Source organism: Salvelinus fontinalis, chromosome 32, assembly GCF_029448725.1.
Source record: "Salvelinus fontinalis isolate EN_2023a chromosome 32, ASM2944872v1, whole genome shotgun sequence".
Classification (NCBI taxonomy): Eukaryota; Metazoa; Chordata; class Actinopteri; order Salmoniformes; family Salmonidae; genus Salvelinus; species Salvelinus fontinalis.
This window is the reverse complement of record NC_074696.1, coordinates 14,441,009-14,455,740: the sequence shown is the minus strand read 5'-3', so window position 1 is coordinate 14,455,740 and position 14,732 is coordinate 14,441,009. Positions and strand designations below refer to the sequence as shown.

The 14,732-nt window shown below is 44.8% G+C and overlaps 1 protein-coding gene across 4 annotated transcripts in view; it reads right to left on the bottom strand.

The window, feature by feature from the left end:
- The window catches only part of LOC129830799 (rho family-interacting cell polarization regulator 2-like), a 70,919-nt gene that overhangs the window by 40,393 nt on the left and 15,794 nt on the right, over window positions 1-14,732 (bottom strand). For 3 of the 4 annotated variants that reach the window (XM_055893534.1, XM_055893536.1, XM_055893538.1), the window contains exons 2-3: window positions 7,400-7,520; window positions 1,296-1,451 (exon numbers count right to left, since the gene is read on the bottom strand). In XM_055893534.1, the coding sequence (XP_055749509.1) occupies window positions 1,296-1,451; window positions 7,400-7,520 (277 nt within the window). Of the gene's footprint in view, window positions 1-1,295; window positions 1,452-7,399; window positions 7,521-12,045; window positions 12,266-14,732 lie in introns of those variants that run through there. The other variant, XM_055893537.1, reaches the window with a different exon arrangement.

The window sequence follows — 14,732 nt, the reverse complement described above, 5'->3', positions numbered from 1 at the left end:
AGGGGCCATAAATTACTATACAGCTGTCAATACAGACATGTCACCAATGTTATCATATGGGCCATCTGTGTGTGTGTGTGTATGTGTATGTGTGTGTGTATGTGTATGTGTATGTGTATGTGTATGTGTATGTGTGTGTGTATGTGTATGTGTGTGTGTGTGTGTGTGTGTGTGTGTGTGTGTGTGTGTGTGTGTGTGTGTGTGTGTGTGTGTGCCCAAGGGATGGGAACTATGTGAGAGGCGAGGCAGCATGTTTGAGTGATGAGAGGGGGAGGGAAAGAGAATGTGTGTATTAGCAACAGCTTCTAACTGCTGAACAGTTCATCAAATGGCTACCCGGACCACTTTCTTTACGCTGCTGCTACTCTCTGTTTATCTATGCATAGTCACTACCCCTACCTACATGTACATATTATCTCAAGTACCTTAACTCACCTGTATCCCCTGTATATAGCCTCGTTATTGTTATTTCATTGTGTTATTTTTTTATTTGTAGTAAATATTTTCATAAAACTGCATTTTTGGTGCAGGGCTTGTAAGTAAGCATTTCACAGTAAGGTCTGTGACAAATAAAATTATTTGATTTGAAAAGAGGGAGAGGAGAAATAGGGGTGTCAGTGGTATGTGTGTGTGTGTGGGGGGGGCTGGGAATTGCCAGGAAACTCACGATACGATGTCATCACTATACTTAGGTGACAATTCTTTTATAACCTTATTTTAACTAGGCAAGTCAGTGAAGAACAAATTCTTATTTGCAATGACGGCCTACCCCAGCCAAACCCTCCCCTGACCCAGACGACGCTGTGCCAATTGTGCGCTGCCCAATGGGACTCCCGATCACGGCCGGTTATCATACAGTCCTGGATCGAATCCGGGTCTGTAGTGACGCCTCTAGAACTGCGATGCAGTGCCTTAGACCGCTGTGCCACTCAGTCCCCCAGATACAATATGCATTGCAATTCTCACTATTCTCCCGATTCTATATGTATTGTGACTCGATTCTGGGATTTTATTGTGTTTCGATGTTCCAAACATATTGCTCACCGTACTATATGTCTGCTGCAGAGGGACAAGAGAGAGCCATGGAAATAAAAGTGCTGAAAACAAATTGTCTCCCTATTTAAAAAGATGGAGAACAAGCTATGAAGGAAAAATACTGGAGTTTTGGTGCAGGTACAGCCAACTAATGCAAAATAATATTGTGATATTGTTAAAATGATACAATATATCGGCAAAAATAATATCCCAATATGTAAATGTATTTATTTTTTCTGTGTGTGTGTGTGTGTGCTTACTCCAAGCCTTGTTTTAGGGCCCCATACACCTCCTCCACCCTCTCGGGCTTGGGCTCCCGGGAGCCGCTGCTGGCCTTGTGCCCTGACAGATGGGGCTTCTTGGGCTTGGACGTGGGCTTCTTCTGCACTGCAGAGTTCCCCATGAACGAGTTACACCTGGACACACACACAGAAACAAAGATTGGACGGTTTTCTTTGGGTCCTCAACAAAATAAATAGTCACAAATGAGGTATTTTTGAAGTCAATACAGCCATTTTGACTACTCACTCCGTATGAGTCATGCAGTTGTCTTTTCATAACAGGATACAGAAAAATCACACACACAAACACATCGCCTAGCGACAGCCCAATCGCCTAGCGACAGCCCTCACGGCAACCTGGCCCCAGTATAGTAGGCGGAGGGATAGGAACTTTTTTTAATTTTTTTATTTTTATTTCAGTTGAGAATAAGTTCTCATTTACAACTGCAACCTGGCCAAGATAAAGCAAAGCAGTGCGACAAAAACAACAACACAGAGTAACACATAAACAAACGTACAGTCAATAACACAATAGAAAAATCTATGTACAGTGAGTGCAAATGTAGAAGAGTAGGGAGGTAAGGCAATAAATAGGCCATGGAGGCGAAATAATTACAATTTAGCATTAATACTGGAGTGATAATGTGCAAGCAGAGATACTGGGGTGCAAAAGAGCAAGAGGATAAGTAACAATATGGGGATGAGGTAGTTGGGTGTGCTATTTACAGACTGGCTGTGTACAGGTACAGTGATCGGTAAGCTGCTCTGAGCTGAGGCTTAAAGTTAGAGAGGGAGATATAAGACTCCAGCTTCAGTGATTTTTGCAATTCGTTCCAGTCATTGGCAGCAGAGAAATGTAAGGAAAGGCGGCCAAAGGAAGTGTTGGCTTTGGGGGTGACCCGTGAAATATACCTGCTGGAGCGCGTTCTACGGATGGGTGTTGCTATGGTGACCAGTGAGCTGAGATAAGGCGGGGCTTTAGCTAGCATAGACTTATAGATGCACTGTACTGGGGTCAGAGGTTAGTCTACTTCAGAAGTCTACTAACTGCTCTAGTGGCGATGTGTGACATTCACATACTCTCTATACTATTATCTACCCTACAGTGATGGAACTGCTTTGAATTAATGAGGTCCTCGTGATTGACTCTTAAATCTCTAAGATTATGAACAAATCATGAGACAGGTTCATATTTTTACATACTAGGTTTCCAATGCAAGTGCATCTCTACCTCTGATTCGATCTTAGCCCTGTATTGACGCTTTGCCTGTTTGGTTGTTCCTTCGCAGGGCATAGCAGGATTTCTTGTAAGCTTCCGGGTTAGAATCCCGCACCTTGAAAGCGGCAGCTATACCATTTAGTTCAGTGCGAATGTTGCCTGTAATCCATGGCTTCTGGTTGGGGTATGTACGTACAGTCACTGTGGGGACGACGTCCTCGATGTACTTATTGATAAAGCCAGTGAGTGATGTGGTGTACTCCTCAATACCATCGGAAGAATCCCGGAACATATTCCAGTCTGTGCTCGCAAAACAGTCCTGTAGTTTAGCATCTGCTTCATCTGACCACTTTATAGACCGAGCCACTGGTGCTTCCTGCTTGAATTGTTGCTTGTAAGCAGGAATCAGGAGGATAGAGTTCTGGTTGGATTTACCAAATGGAGCATGCCAATTGCACGCTCCTTAAAAACTTTAGATATCTGTGGCATTGCCTTGTGTGACAAAAGTGCAAATTTTAGAGTCACTTTCATTGACCCCAGCACAAAGTGCACCTGTGTACTGATCATGCTGTTTAATCAACTTCTTGACATGTCACACCTGTCAGACAGATGGATTATCTTGGTAAAGTAGAAATGCTCACTAACAGGGATGTAAACAAATGTGTGCACACAATTTTTACGAAATAAGCATTTTGTGTGTATGGAACATTTCTGGGATCTTTAATTTCAGCTCATGAAACATGGGACCAACACTTTACATGTTACGTTTATATTTTTGTGGAAAGCACCCAAAAAGACTCACAGCTGTAATCGCCACCAAAAGGTGGTTCTACAAAGTATTAGATACGTTAGATAATTCAGTATTTCATTTTCAATAAAATGTGCAAATTTATTTCTAAAAACATATTTTCACTTTGTCATTATGGGGCATTGTGTGTAGTTGAGTGAGTTAAAACATCTCTGTAATCCATGTTGAATTCAGGCTGGAACAACAGAATGTGGAATAAGTCAAGCGGTATGAATACTTTCTGAAGGCACTGTAGCTGCTTCCTTATAAACAGGAGGATTATGGGGACACAGTGACAGCAGATTCCTCTACAAGTCAGAACGTACCACATACGGCTGCCTGCCTGGAACCCAATACCGTAAGACGCTCTGGAAACGCTAAATGACTAACATGTAATGTAGAGCTTCCACAAATCTAGGTCAACGTGCAAAATGAGAGCACCGTGCTGCCTTGGGGTCACGCTAGCGTAGCTAGCTACGCTACGTTCAGTAGGACACCGTGCTGCCTTGGGGTCACGCTAGCGTAGCTAGCTACGCTACGTTCAGTAGGACACCGTGCTGCCTTGGGGTCACGCTAGCGTAGCTAGCTACGCTACGTTCAGTAGGACACCGTGCATACACACACTTTGATGTTCATGCCCCATTCCCTTGAGCTCCCTCATTATCTATGTGAGACACTCGCCTGACAGTCGCTAAACACTAAACACAACATTCATGTAAAGTAATTACTACATCCACAGTCAAAAAGGGAAGTATCTTTAAAATATCTCTCTCTCTCTAACCATATCTCTCTCTCTCTATCACCATATCTCTCTCTCTCTATCACCATATCTCTCTCTCTCTATCACCATATCTCTCTCTCTCACCATATCTCTCTCTCTCACCATATCTCTCTCTCTCTATCACCATATCTCTCTCTCTCACCATATCTCTCTCTCTCACCATATCTCTCTCTCTCACCATATCTCTCTCTCTCACCATATCTCTCTCTCTCACCATATCTCTCTCTATCACCATATCTCTCTCTATCACCATATCTCTCTCTAACCATATCTCTCTCTCTCTATCACCATATCTCTCTCTCTCTATCACCATATCTCTCTCTCTCTATCACCATATCTCTCTCTCTCACCATATCTCTCTCTCTCACCATATCTCTCTCTCTCTATCACCATATCTCTCTCTCTCACCATATCTCTCTCTCTCACCATATCTCTCTCTCTCACCATATCTCTCTCTCTCACCATCTCTCTCTATCACCATATCTCTCTCTCACCATATCTCTCTCTCACCATATCTCTCTCTCACCATATCTCTCTCTCTCACCATATATCTCTCTCACCATATCTCACTCTCTCACCATATCTCACTCTCTCACCATATCTCACTCTCTCACCATATCTCACTCTCTCACCATATCTCACTCTCTCACCATATCTCACTCTCTCACCATATCTCACTCTCTCACCATATCTCACTCTCTCACCATATCTCTCTCTCTCACCATATCTCTCTCTCTCACCATATCTCTCTCTCTCACACACCATATCTCTCTCTCACACACCATATCTCCCTCTCTCACACACACCATATCCCTCTCTCACACACACCATATCCCTCTCTCACACACACCATATCCCTCTCTCACACACACCATATCTCTCTCTCACACACACCATATCTCTCTCTCACACACACCATATTTCTCTCTCTCTCACCATATCTCTCTCTCTATCACCATATCTCTCTCTCTATCACCATATCTCTCTCTCTCTATCACCATATCTCTCTCTCTCTCTCACCATATCTCTCTCTCTCTCTCACCATATCTCTCTCTATCACCATATCTCCCTCTCTCACCATATCTGTCTCTCACCATATCTCTCTCTATCACCATATCTCTCTCTCACCATATCTCTCTATCACCATATCTCACTCTTACATATCTCTCTCTCTCACCATATCTCTATCACCATATCTCTCTATCACCATATATATCTCTCTCTATCACCATATCTCTCTCAATTCAATTCAAGGGGCTTTATTGGCATGGGAAACATGTGTTAACATTGCCAAAGCAAGTGAGGTAGATAATATAAAAAAGTGAATTAAACAATCAAAATTAACAGTAAACATTGCACATACAGAAGTTTCAAAACAAAGACATTACAAATGTCATATTATGTCTATATACAGTGTTGTAACAATGTAGAAATGGATAAAGTACAAAAGGGAAAATAAATCAACATAAATATACGTTGGATTTACAATGGTGTTTGTTCTTCACTGGTTGCCCTTTTCTTGTGGCAACAGGTCACACATCTTGCTGCTGTGATGGCACACTGTGGTATTTCACCCAGTAGATATGGGAGTTTATCAAAATTGGGTTTGTTTTGGAATTCTTTGTAGATCTGTGTAATCTGAGGGAAATATGTGTCTCTAATATGGTCATACATTGGGCAGGAGGTTAGGAAGTGCAGCTCAGTTTCCACCTAATTTTGTGGGCAGTGTGCACATAGCCTGTCTTCTCTTGAGAGCCATGTCTGCCTACGGTGGCCTTTCTCAATAGCAAGGCTATGCTCACTGAGTCTGTACATAGTCAAAGCTTTCCTTAAGTTTGGGTCAGTCACAGTGGTCAGGTATTCTGCCACTGTATACTCTCTGTTTAGGACCAAATAGCATTCTAGTTTGCTCTGTTTTTTGTTAATTCTTTCCAATGTGTCAAGTAATTATCTTTTTGTTTTCTCATGATTTGGTTGGGTCTAATTGTGCTGTTGTCCTGGGGCTCTGTGGGGTGTGTTTGTGAACAGAGCCCTAGGACCAGCTTGCTTAGGGGACTCTTCTCCAGGTTCATCTCTCTGTAGGTGATGGCTTTGTCATGGAAGGTTTGGGAATCGCTTCCTTTTAGGTGGGTGTAGATTTTACGGCTCTTTTCTGGATTTTGATAATTAGTGGGTATCGGCCTAATTCTGCTCTGCATGCATTATTTGGTGTTCTACGTCGTACACAGGGGATATTTTTGCAGAATTCTGCATGCAGAGTCTCAATTTGGTGTTTGTCCCATTTTGTGAAATCTTGGTTGGTGAGCGGACCCCAGACCTCACAACCATAAAGGGCAGTGGGTTCTATAAATGATTCAAGCATTTTTAGCCAGATCCTAATTGGTATGTTGAATTTATGTTCCTTTTGATGCATAGAATGCCCTTATTGCCTTGTCTCTTAGATCGTTCACAGCTTTGTGGAAGTTACCTGTGGCGCTGATGTTTAGGCCAAGGTATGTATAGTTTTTTGTGTGCTCTAGGGCAATGGTGTCTAGATGGAATTTGTATTTGTGGTCCTGGCGACAGGACCTTTTTTGGAACACCCTTATGTTGGTCTTACTGAGATTTACTGTCAGGGCCCAGGTCTGGCAGAATCTGTGCAGAATATCTAGGTGCTGCTGTAGGCCCTCCTTGGTTGGTCTCTCTCTCTTTATCACCATATCTCTCTCTATCACCATATCTCTCTCTCTCTATCACCATATCTCTCTCTCTCTATCACCATATCTCTCTCTCTCTATCACCATATCTCTCTCTCTCTATCACCATATCTCTCTCTCTCTATCACCATATCTCTCTCTCTCTATCACCATATCTCTCTCTCTCTATCACCATATCTCTCTCTATCACCATATCTCTCTCTATCACCATATCTCTCTCTATCACCATATCTCTCTCTATCACCATATCTCTCTCTCTCTCTATGAATCACAACAGATGTTGGATACTGAAGCAGAGGTATGTGATATTCTCCTATTGTCCAGACTGACACATTCAGGACAAACAGAAACGTGGGAAAATGTCTCCGTTGACATCAACACATGATTTAAACCTACTTTCCATGCTATACACACATGTATCAGATAAGGATTCAGCCTTCTGTGTCTAAGAATTGTTTTTGTTACTCTTAGGCAATGATCTAAGGTCAGCTTTGTAATTTCTCCACTAAGAGCTAAGGTTAGAATTTGGGTACGACACACTGATCCTAAATCTGTGCCTAGAAAGCCTTCAGGCCAATTTCCATCTCACTATTCCCTTACCGCGAGCGTCTCTCCTGCAGCGTGCTGAAGCCGGCGAAGGACTGGCTCCGGATGATCCCATTGGGTCCCCCGGGGGAGTGCGTTCCGGCCGCCATGATCTCTGGGACGTGGGATGACACTCCTAGAAAGCGAGAGAGAGAGAGAGCGAAAGAGCAAGAGAGAGAGAGAGAGAGAGAGAGAGAGGGAGTGAGAGCAAGAGAGAGCGAGAGAGAGAGAGGGCGAGAGTGAGAGCGAGATTGGGCTACAGTAACATGAGCTTCAGGAAACTAACAGATAGATATAATTGAGCCGTAGAGTGGAACTGGGAAGACAGACAGACAGACAGCGAGACAGACAGCGAGACAGAGACAGACAGACAGACAGCGAGACAGACAGCGAGACAGACAGCGAGACAGACCGACATCGAGACAGACCGACATCGAGACAGACCGACATCGAGACAGACCGACATCGAGACAGACCGACATCGAGACAGACCGACATCGAGACAGACCGACATCGAGACAGACCGACATCGAGACAGACCGACATCGAGACAGACAGACAGACAGACAGACAGACAGACAGACAGACAGACAGACAGACATCGAGACAGACAGACAGACAGACAGACAGACATCGAGACAGACAGACAGACAGACAGACAGACAGACATCGAGACAGACAGACATCGAGACAGACAGACATCGAGACAGACAGACATCGAGACAGACAAACATCGAGACAGACAGACATCGAGACAGACAGACATCGAGACAGACAGACATCGAGACAGACAGACAGACAGACAGACATCGAGACAGACAGACAGACATCGAGACAGACAGACAGACCGACAGACATCGAGACAGACAGACAGACCGACAGACATCGAGACAGACAGACAGAGACAGACATCGAGACAGACATCGAGACAGACAGACATCGAGACAGACAGACAGACAGACAGACAGATGAGGTCTACAGAACAAGTAGTACGAGGATCAGTATGTATTTAAACTTTTCAGTGACAGGATAACAGAGGGAGACCACTATGGGCCACACAGAGGACACTGTAATAAGACTGATATGTCAGAGAGAGGAGACAGACATGTCAATTCTGAATGTGAATGTTGCTAGTCTGCATCTCAGCCTGAAGTCATCATCTATTTGCAGTAGATGGAAACCATTCTACCCTTTATGTAACGTGTTGAGAAAACAGAAGCTCCTACTGAACTCTGTCCTTGAACAATGAGAAGCATTTTTCAAGTCTTCATCTATTGTCCTCCTGACTCCTCGAAGAGTGACTACACATTCTCCTTTCTCTGGTCCTCTATTCATGCACCTTGGTTGGAGAGTGAGGTAGCAATACCGTTGTTTACTTTGCTCTGTCATTGTCCTTGTTAACACATTCTAGAGACAGGCTAGTAGGAGAATCTAGACAAGTACTGTTATATGCCCTCCATTTCTATATTTAGTCAACCTGCGCTGTCAGTTAGACTTCAAACTGTCAAGAAGACTATTCGCTAGAGACATTTAATGACTCACTAGAAACCTGGCTCAACATAGAAACACAGGAGAGAGGAGTGGACACATATAGCACACTGATAATGATGTTAAACAGCAACCCCCAGAGGCAGATCCACAACGGACTAAGCACAGTGTGCTGTACAGTATCTTAGAGTCTGTCCTGTCCTGTCCACACACACACACACACACACACACACACACACACACACACACACACACACACACACACACACACACACACACACAAGTTGATTACAGGTGTGGGAAACGAACGCAGGACGATGCGAAAGTTAAACAGACTTTACAGTAAGAGTATCAGCTCTCTCTGTCCCTGCCTCACCCAAAAACACAACTGGATTAGAGAGTGACATTTTACAGTAACAGCAGAGTAATTCCACAGTAATGGAATTACGCTGAGACTCCGATGTTTCACTTTAAAATGTATGCCAAACAAAAAACATTGATTTCAAAGTTTAACAAACTATAACACTCTATGTACAACGACTACTTTGAACAATGTACACAATATCAAACAAACAAAAAACATTTACTTGAAAAAACTGTAACATTTGGTAACAGAATTCAGAATTGGTAACAGTCAAATCTCCGTCACTTTTATTATATTACCAAACTTTGTATCTGCACAGTTCTTCCTGTAAATGTGTTTTTGTCAAATGTTCAGCAGAAATTGTTAAAAATAGTCAGTGTGCATAGAATGCTGTGATTTGTTAAACTTTGAAATCAATGGTTTTTGTTTGGTATTCATTTTAAAGTGTCAAATCTGAGTCTCAGCGTAATTCTGTTACCATGGAATTGCCCTCTCTGTCCCTGCCTCACCCAAACAGAGCTGGAGTAGTGTGGAAACATTCTCCTACACAGTATAGGCTAACAGCTAAACTCATAATATGTTGACAGTAAAAGGCTGTAACCCTAACCACCTCTGTGTTTGGAAGAGGGTAGGCTTTCCCTGGGTGAGTAGCAGCAATCCAGGCTGTCTCACAACGGGTCGTGATCGGGAGTCCCATAGGGCGGCGCACAATTGGCCCAGCGTCGTCTGGTGTAGTTCGTCATTGTAAATAAGAATTTGTTCTTAGCTGACTTGCCTAGTTAAATAAAAGGTTAAATAAATATAAAATAATAATAAAATCCACTACTCTCTCCAGTCAATAGAAGCTTATAGGGGAGTATTCAAATCTGCAGTCCCCGGCAACATGACACCATGCCTGGGCCCAGCACGGAGACACGTGACAGTGAGACAGAGAGACGTGACAGTGAGACGGAGAGACGTGACAGTAAAACGGAGAGACGTGACAGTGAGACGGAGAGACGTGACAGTGAGACGGAGAGACGTGACAGTGAGACGGAGAGACGTGACAGTGAGACGGAGAGACGTGACAGTGAGACGGAGGCTGGGTATGACCACTTAAATATTTAGACATTAATATGTTCTTATCAGTCCATCTGGATGGTATCGATGGCTTTTTTTGATGATGTGATGTCACACAAGAACCCAAACAGTTTGACCAGAGACTGACCCACTCTAGCCAGCACCAGGAGATGTTGAGACAAGACGTCTATAATGAGAAGGAAGAAGGGTACAAGTGGCTAGTGTGTCTATTTGAGGGTACAAGTGGCTAGTGTGTCTATTTGAGGGTACAAGTGGCTAGTGTGTCTATTTGAGGGTACACGTGGGTAGTGTGTCTATTTGAGGGTACACGTGGGTAGTGTGTCTATTTGAGGGTACACGTGGGTAGTGTGTCTATTTGAGGGTACACGTGGGTAGTGTGTCTATTTGAGGGTACACGTGGGTAGTGTGTCTATTTGAGGGTACACGTGGGTAGTGTGTCTATTTGAGGGTACACGTGGGTAGTGTGTCTATTTGAGGGTACACGTGGGTAGTGCGTCTATTTGAGGGTACACGTGGGTAGTGCGTCTATTTGAGGGTACACGTGGGTAGTGCATCTATTTGAGGGTACACGTGGGTAGTGTGTCTATTTGAGGGTACACGTGGGTAGTGTATCTATTTGAGGGTACACGTGGGTAGTGAGTCTATTTGAGGGTACACGTGGCTAGTGTGTCTATTTGAGGGTACAAGTGGCTAGTGTGTCTATTTGAGGGTACACTCTATTTGAGTGTACAAGTGTGGGTCAAAAGTGAGAGTCTACAGGAGATTCTGGGCTGAATCTTTGCAGTTCTCATAGTGCTCTGTTTCCACGCAAGAGTAGAAAATGGCTAAAAGCGCATCTTCAGATATAATTTGCGGCTTGATGTTAAACAGCGTGCCGTTCTCTGTGACTGTGCTCTGTCTGAAAGCCTTGCTCCTAGACAGAGGGGGAGGCTGGGTAACTAAACGACAGAACCTTCATCATCCTCATCCAGTGTTCAGAGTTCTGACTGAGCCATACTAACAGCCTTGTAGAAGTCGTTTTTTTGAAAACACTTGTAATTTCTGTGAAAAGGAGAACAAATGAAAGCCTGGTGAATGGCTGTACAGAGACCAACGATGACTCAGAACTGAATGAATAGAAAGGCTTCAGATGGAATGGAGTCTTCTTAACACTGGCATCGGTATCTTTTGATACCACTTCCATTCAACCCCACATCTTCGAGAACAGAGCCTCTAGCTAACTCAGAGGCGGGAGAATACGGCGTGGTTTAGCGTGTCAGGGTAGTCTAAGGATAGCCAACATTGAGGACTGGAGGCCAGAACAGTTCGAAGTATCTTAACCAATCGTGACATGTAAGTTTCAACATCACATCATGCCAAACACTTCTAGAACCCTGAATACAGGAACTCCTCTATTCTACAGATGATCTATTCTCTATTTTCCATCTATTTAAAACTCGTATGAGAGAGAAACTGGAGAGAAATAGACCAGAATCCACTTCATCAAATAGCATGTTTTCAAAGTTCAGTTTTATCATCAACCTGGAGAGAACATCTGGAACCGAACCGTTCGCCTGTCATCCATCCACATTCATGTCAAAGCTGTATTCCCCATCCAGTAAACATCACTACTCACCTCAAAAACAAACTACAACTAACTGTGTGCCAGGTCAGGCACATAGACTCATCTAAACACATCCCCTCACACTGAACGATAAACACAGCAGAAAGAAACATTAGTTGAACCAACCAGTGAGACAAACTCCTCCCTCAAAGCGTGGGGTCCTGTTCATAAGGATACACCGTAGCAAAACGTTCTGCAACAGAAAAGTGTTTCTTATTAGAAGTTCAGGAAGTACTGATAGAACCTCCCCGTTTCACTCTGTTTCAGATTGTTCTCTTCTGTTTTGTGCTTAGTGAACACGATCCAGCTTCACCCCTCTTTCCACCAACAGAGAGCCTTTCATAAAACACAACGCATCTCTTCCTGAATCCTGATGCATTCCGGGACAGGCACTGGGTGGCCCGGTTCAATGAGGCTGCCAGTCAGTCAGTACGGCTATTGAGGGCTTCTCAGTCACACAACCTTGCATGCCCCATGAGGAGGGGGACTGAGGGGGACATAAGAGGGGTGACAGGGGCCTCTCATGGGCACAAGTCTGATCAGTATGTTAACCAGCAGCCTGGCACAAACCCCTAGAGAGACATGCATTGGGAGGGGGGTGATGCGATGAGTCAAGGAGGGCACTGAGGGGCGTGAGGGGGGAGAGGAGGAAGAAGCAAATGGGGGGGACTGACATCCTGAGGACCAGACTCATCATGCACACACATCTCCCTCTCCTCTTCTTCTCTCCCTCCATCAGTTGCTCTCCCCCTCTCTCTCCTTTTCCCCCCTTTCAGTACTCAGACAATCTTTCTCTTACACACTCACAGCCCTATTCTTTTCAGTATTCTACCCACAGTTCTCTCCAGTCCACTTCACTCTCCTTTCCCTCTCTTACATGTTAGTCATTTAGCAGACGCTTTTATCCAGAGCGTACATTTTCATACTGTTTCCTTCTGGTCCCCCACGGGAATCAAACCCACAACCCTGGAGTTGCAAGCACCATGCTCCACCAACTGAGCCACATGGGATTCTAATAGAAGTGCTTTTGTTACTCTCTGTCTCGCTCAGACACACACACACACACACACACACACACACACACACACACACACACACACACACACACACACACACACACACACACACACACACGAATGATGCCGGCAGCAGTTGAGTGTGTGAGTAACGTTGAAAACTCAGCCTACAGTGTTGGTTAACAACCGGAGGCAAATTTTATATGCCTGTATAAATTTGTATCTCCATAGCAACAGCAGACAATACGGGATGTGTTATGTAAAACAACATGGTTATTGTGGGTCTCACTCTGACAGTGAAGTGGGAGGCCACCTCTGGCCTGGGGTCTGAAGTCTTCCTCGTCTCCCTCTGTGTGTCACACACACACGCACACACGCACAGTTGTTCAAGCAGCCCGTCTTCGTCCCTCTGAGTCTTCCTTCCACAACCCCATTAGATAGGAGTACAGCCCTCTAGACAACGAGGCCAACCAGGGACACTGAAGATGTGTTTTAATCTCATAAGTAATGACCACCCCTCAATGTCATTACCACGCTCGTCCCAGCCGGGAAGCAATAGCCACTATGACCTCAGCCATCTTCCGTGGTTACCCAGCCAATCAAGTAGCGTTAGCTCAGGGAACCACATACAGACTAGTGGCGACCTTCCATATGCGTTTGCCCATTGTAGAAGTGATCAGAAAGTGACTTTTGGGACCTGAATGCCAAAACATTCAAGAGATAAAGGAGCTCAAAGCTGATGCATTCTGCATACCCCACCATACCATGAGAGCCATGTCATCACCTCATACCCCACCATACCATGAGACAGCCATGTCGTCATCACCTCATACCCCACCATACCATGAGACAGCCATGTCATCACCTCATACCCCACCACACCATGAGACAGCCATGTCATCATCACCTCATACCCCACCATACCATGAGACAGCCATGTCATCACCTCATACCCCACCATACCATGAGACAGCCATGTCATCACCTCATACCCCACCATACCATGAGACAGCCATGTCGTCACCACCTCATACCCCACCATACCATGAGACAGCCATGTCATCATCACCTCATACCCCACCACACCATGAGACAGCCATGTCGTCACCACCTCATACCCCACCATACCATGAGACAGCCATGTCATCATCACCTCATACCCCACCACACCATGAGACAGCCATGTCGTCACCACCTCATACCCCACCACACCATGAGACAGCCATGTCGTCACCACCTCATACCCCACCACACCATGAGACAGCCATGTCATCATCACCTCATACCCCACCATACCATGACAGCCATGTCATCACCTCATACCCCACCATACCATGAGACAGCCATGTCATCATCACCTCATACCCCACCATACCATGAGACAGCCATGTCATCATCACCTCATACCCCACCATACCATGAGACAGCCATGTCATCACCTCATACCCCACCATACCATGAGACAGCCATGTCATCACCTCATACCATGAGACAGCCATGTCATCACCTCATACCCCACCATACCATGAGACAGCCATGTCATCACCTCATACCCCACCATACCATGAGACAGCCATGTTGTCATCACCTCATACCCCACCATACCATGAGAGAGCCATGTCGTCACCTCATACCCCACCATACCATGAGACAGCCATGTCATCACCTCATACCCCACCATACCATGAGACAGCTATGTCATCATCACCTCATACCCCACCATACCATGAGACAGCCATGTCATCACCTCATACCCCACCATACCATGAGAGAGCCATGTCATCACCTCATACCCCA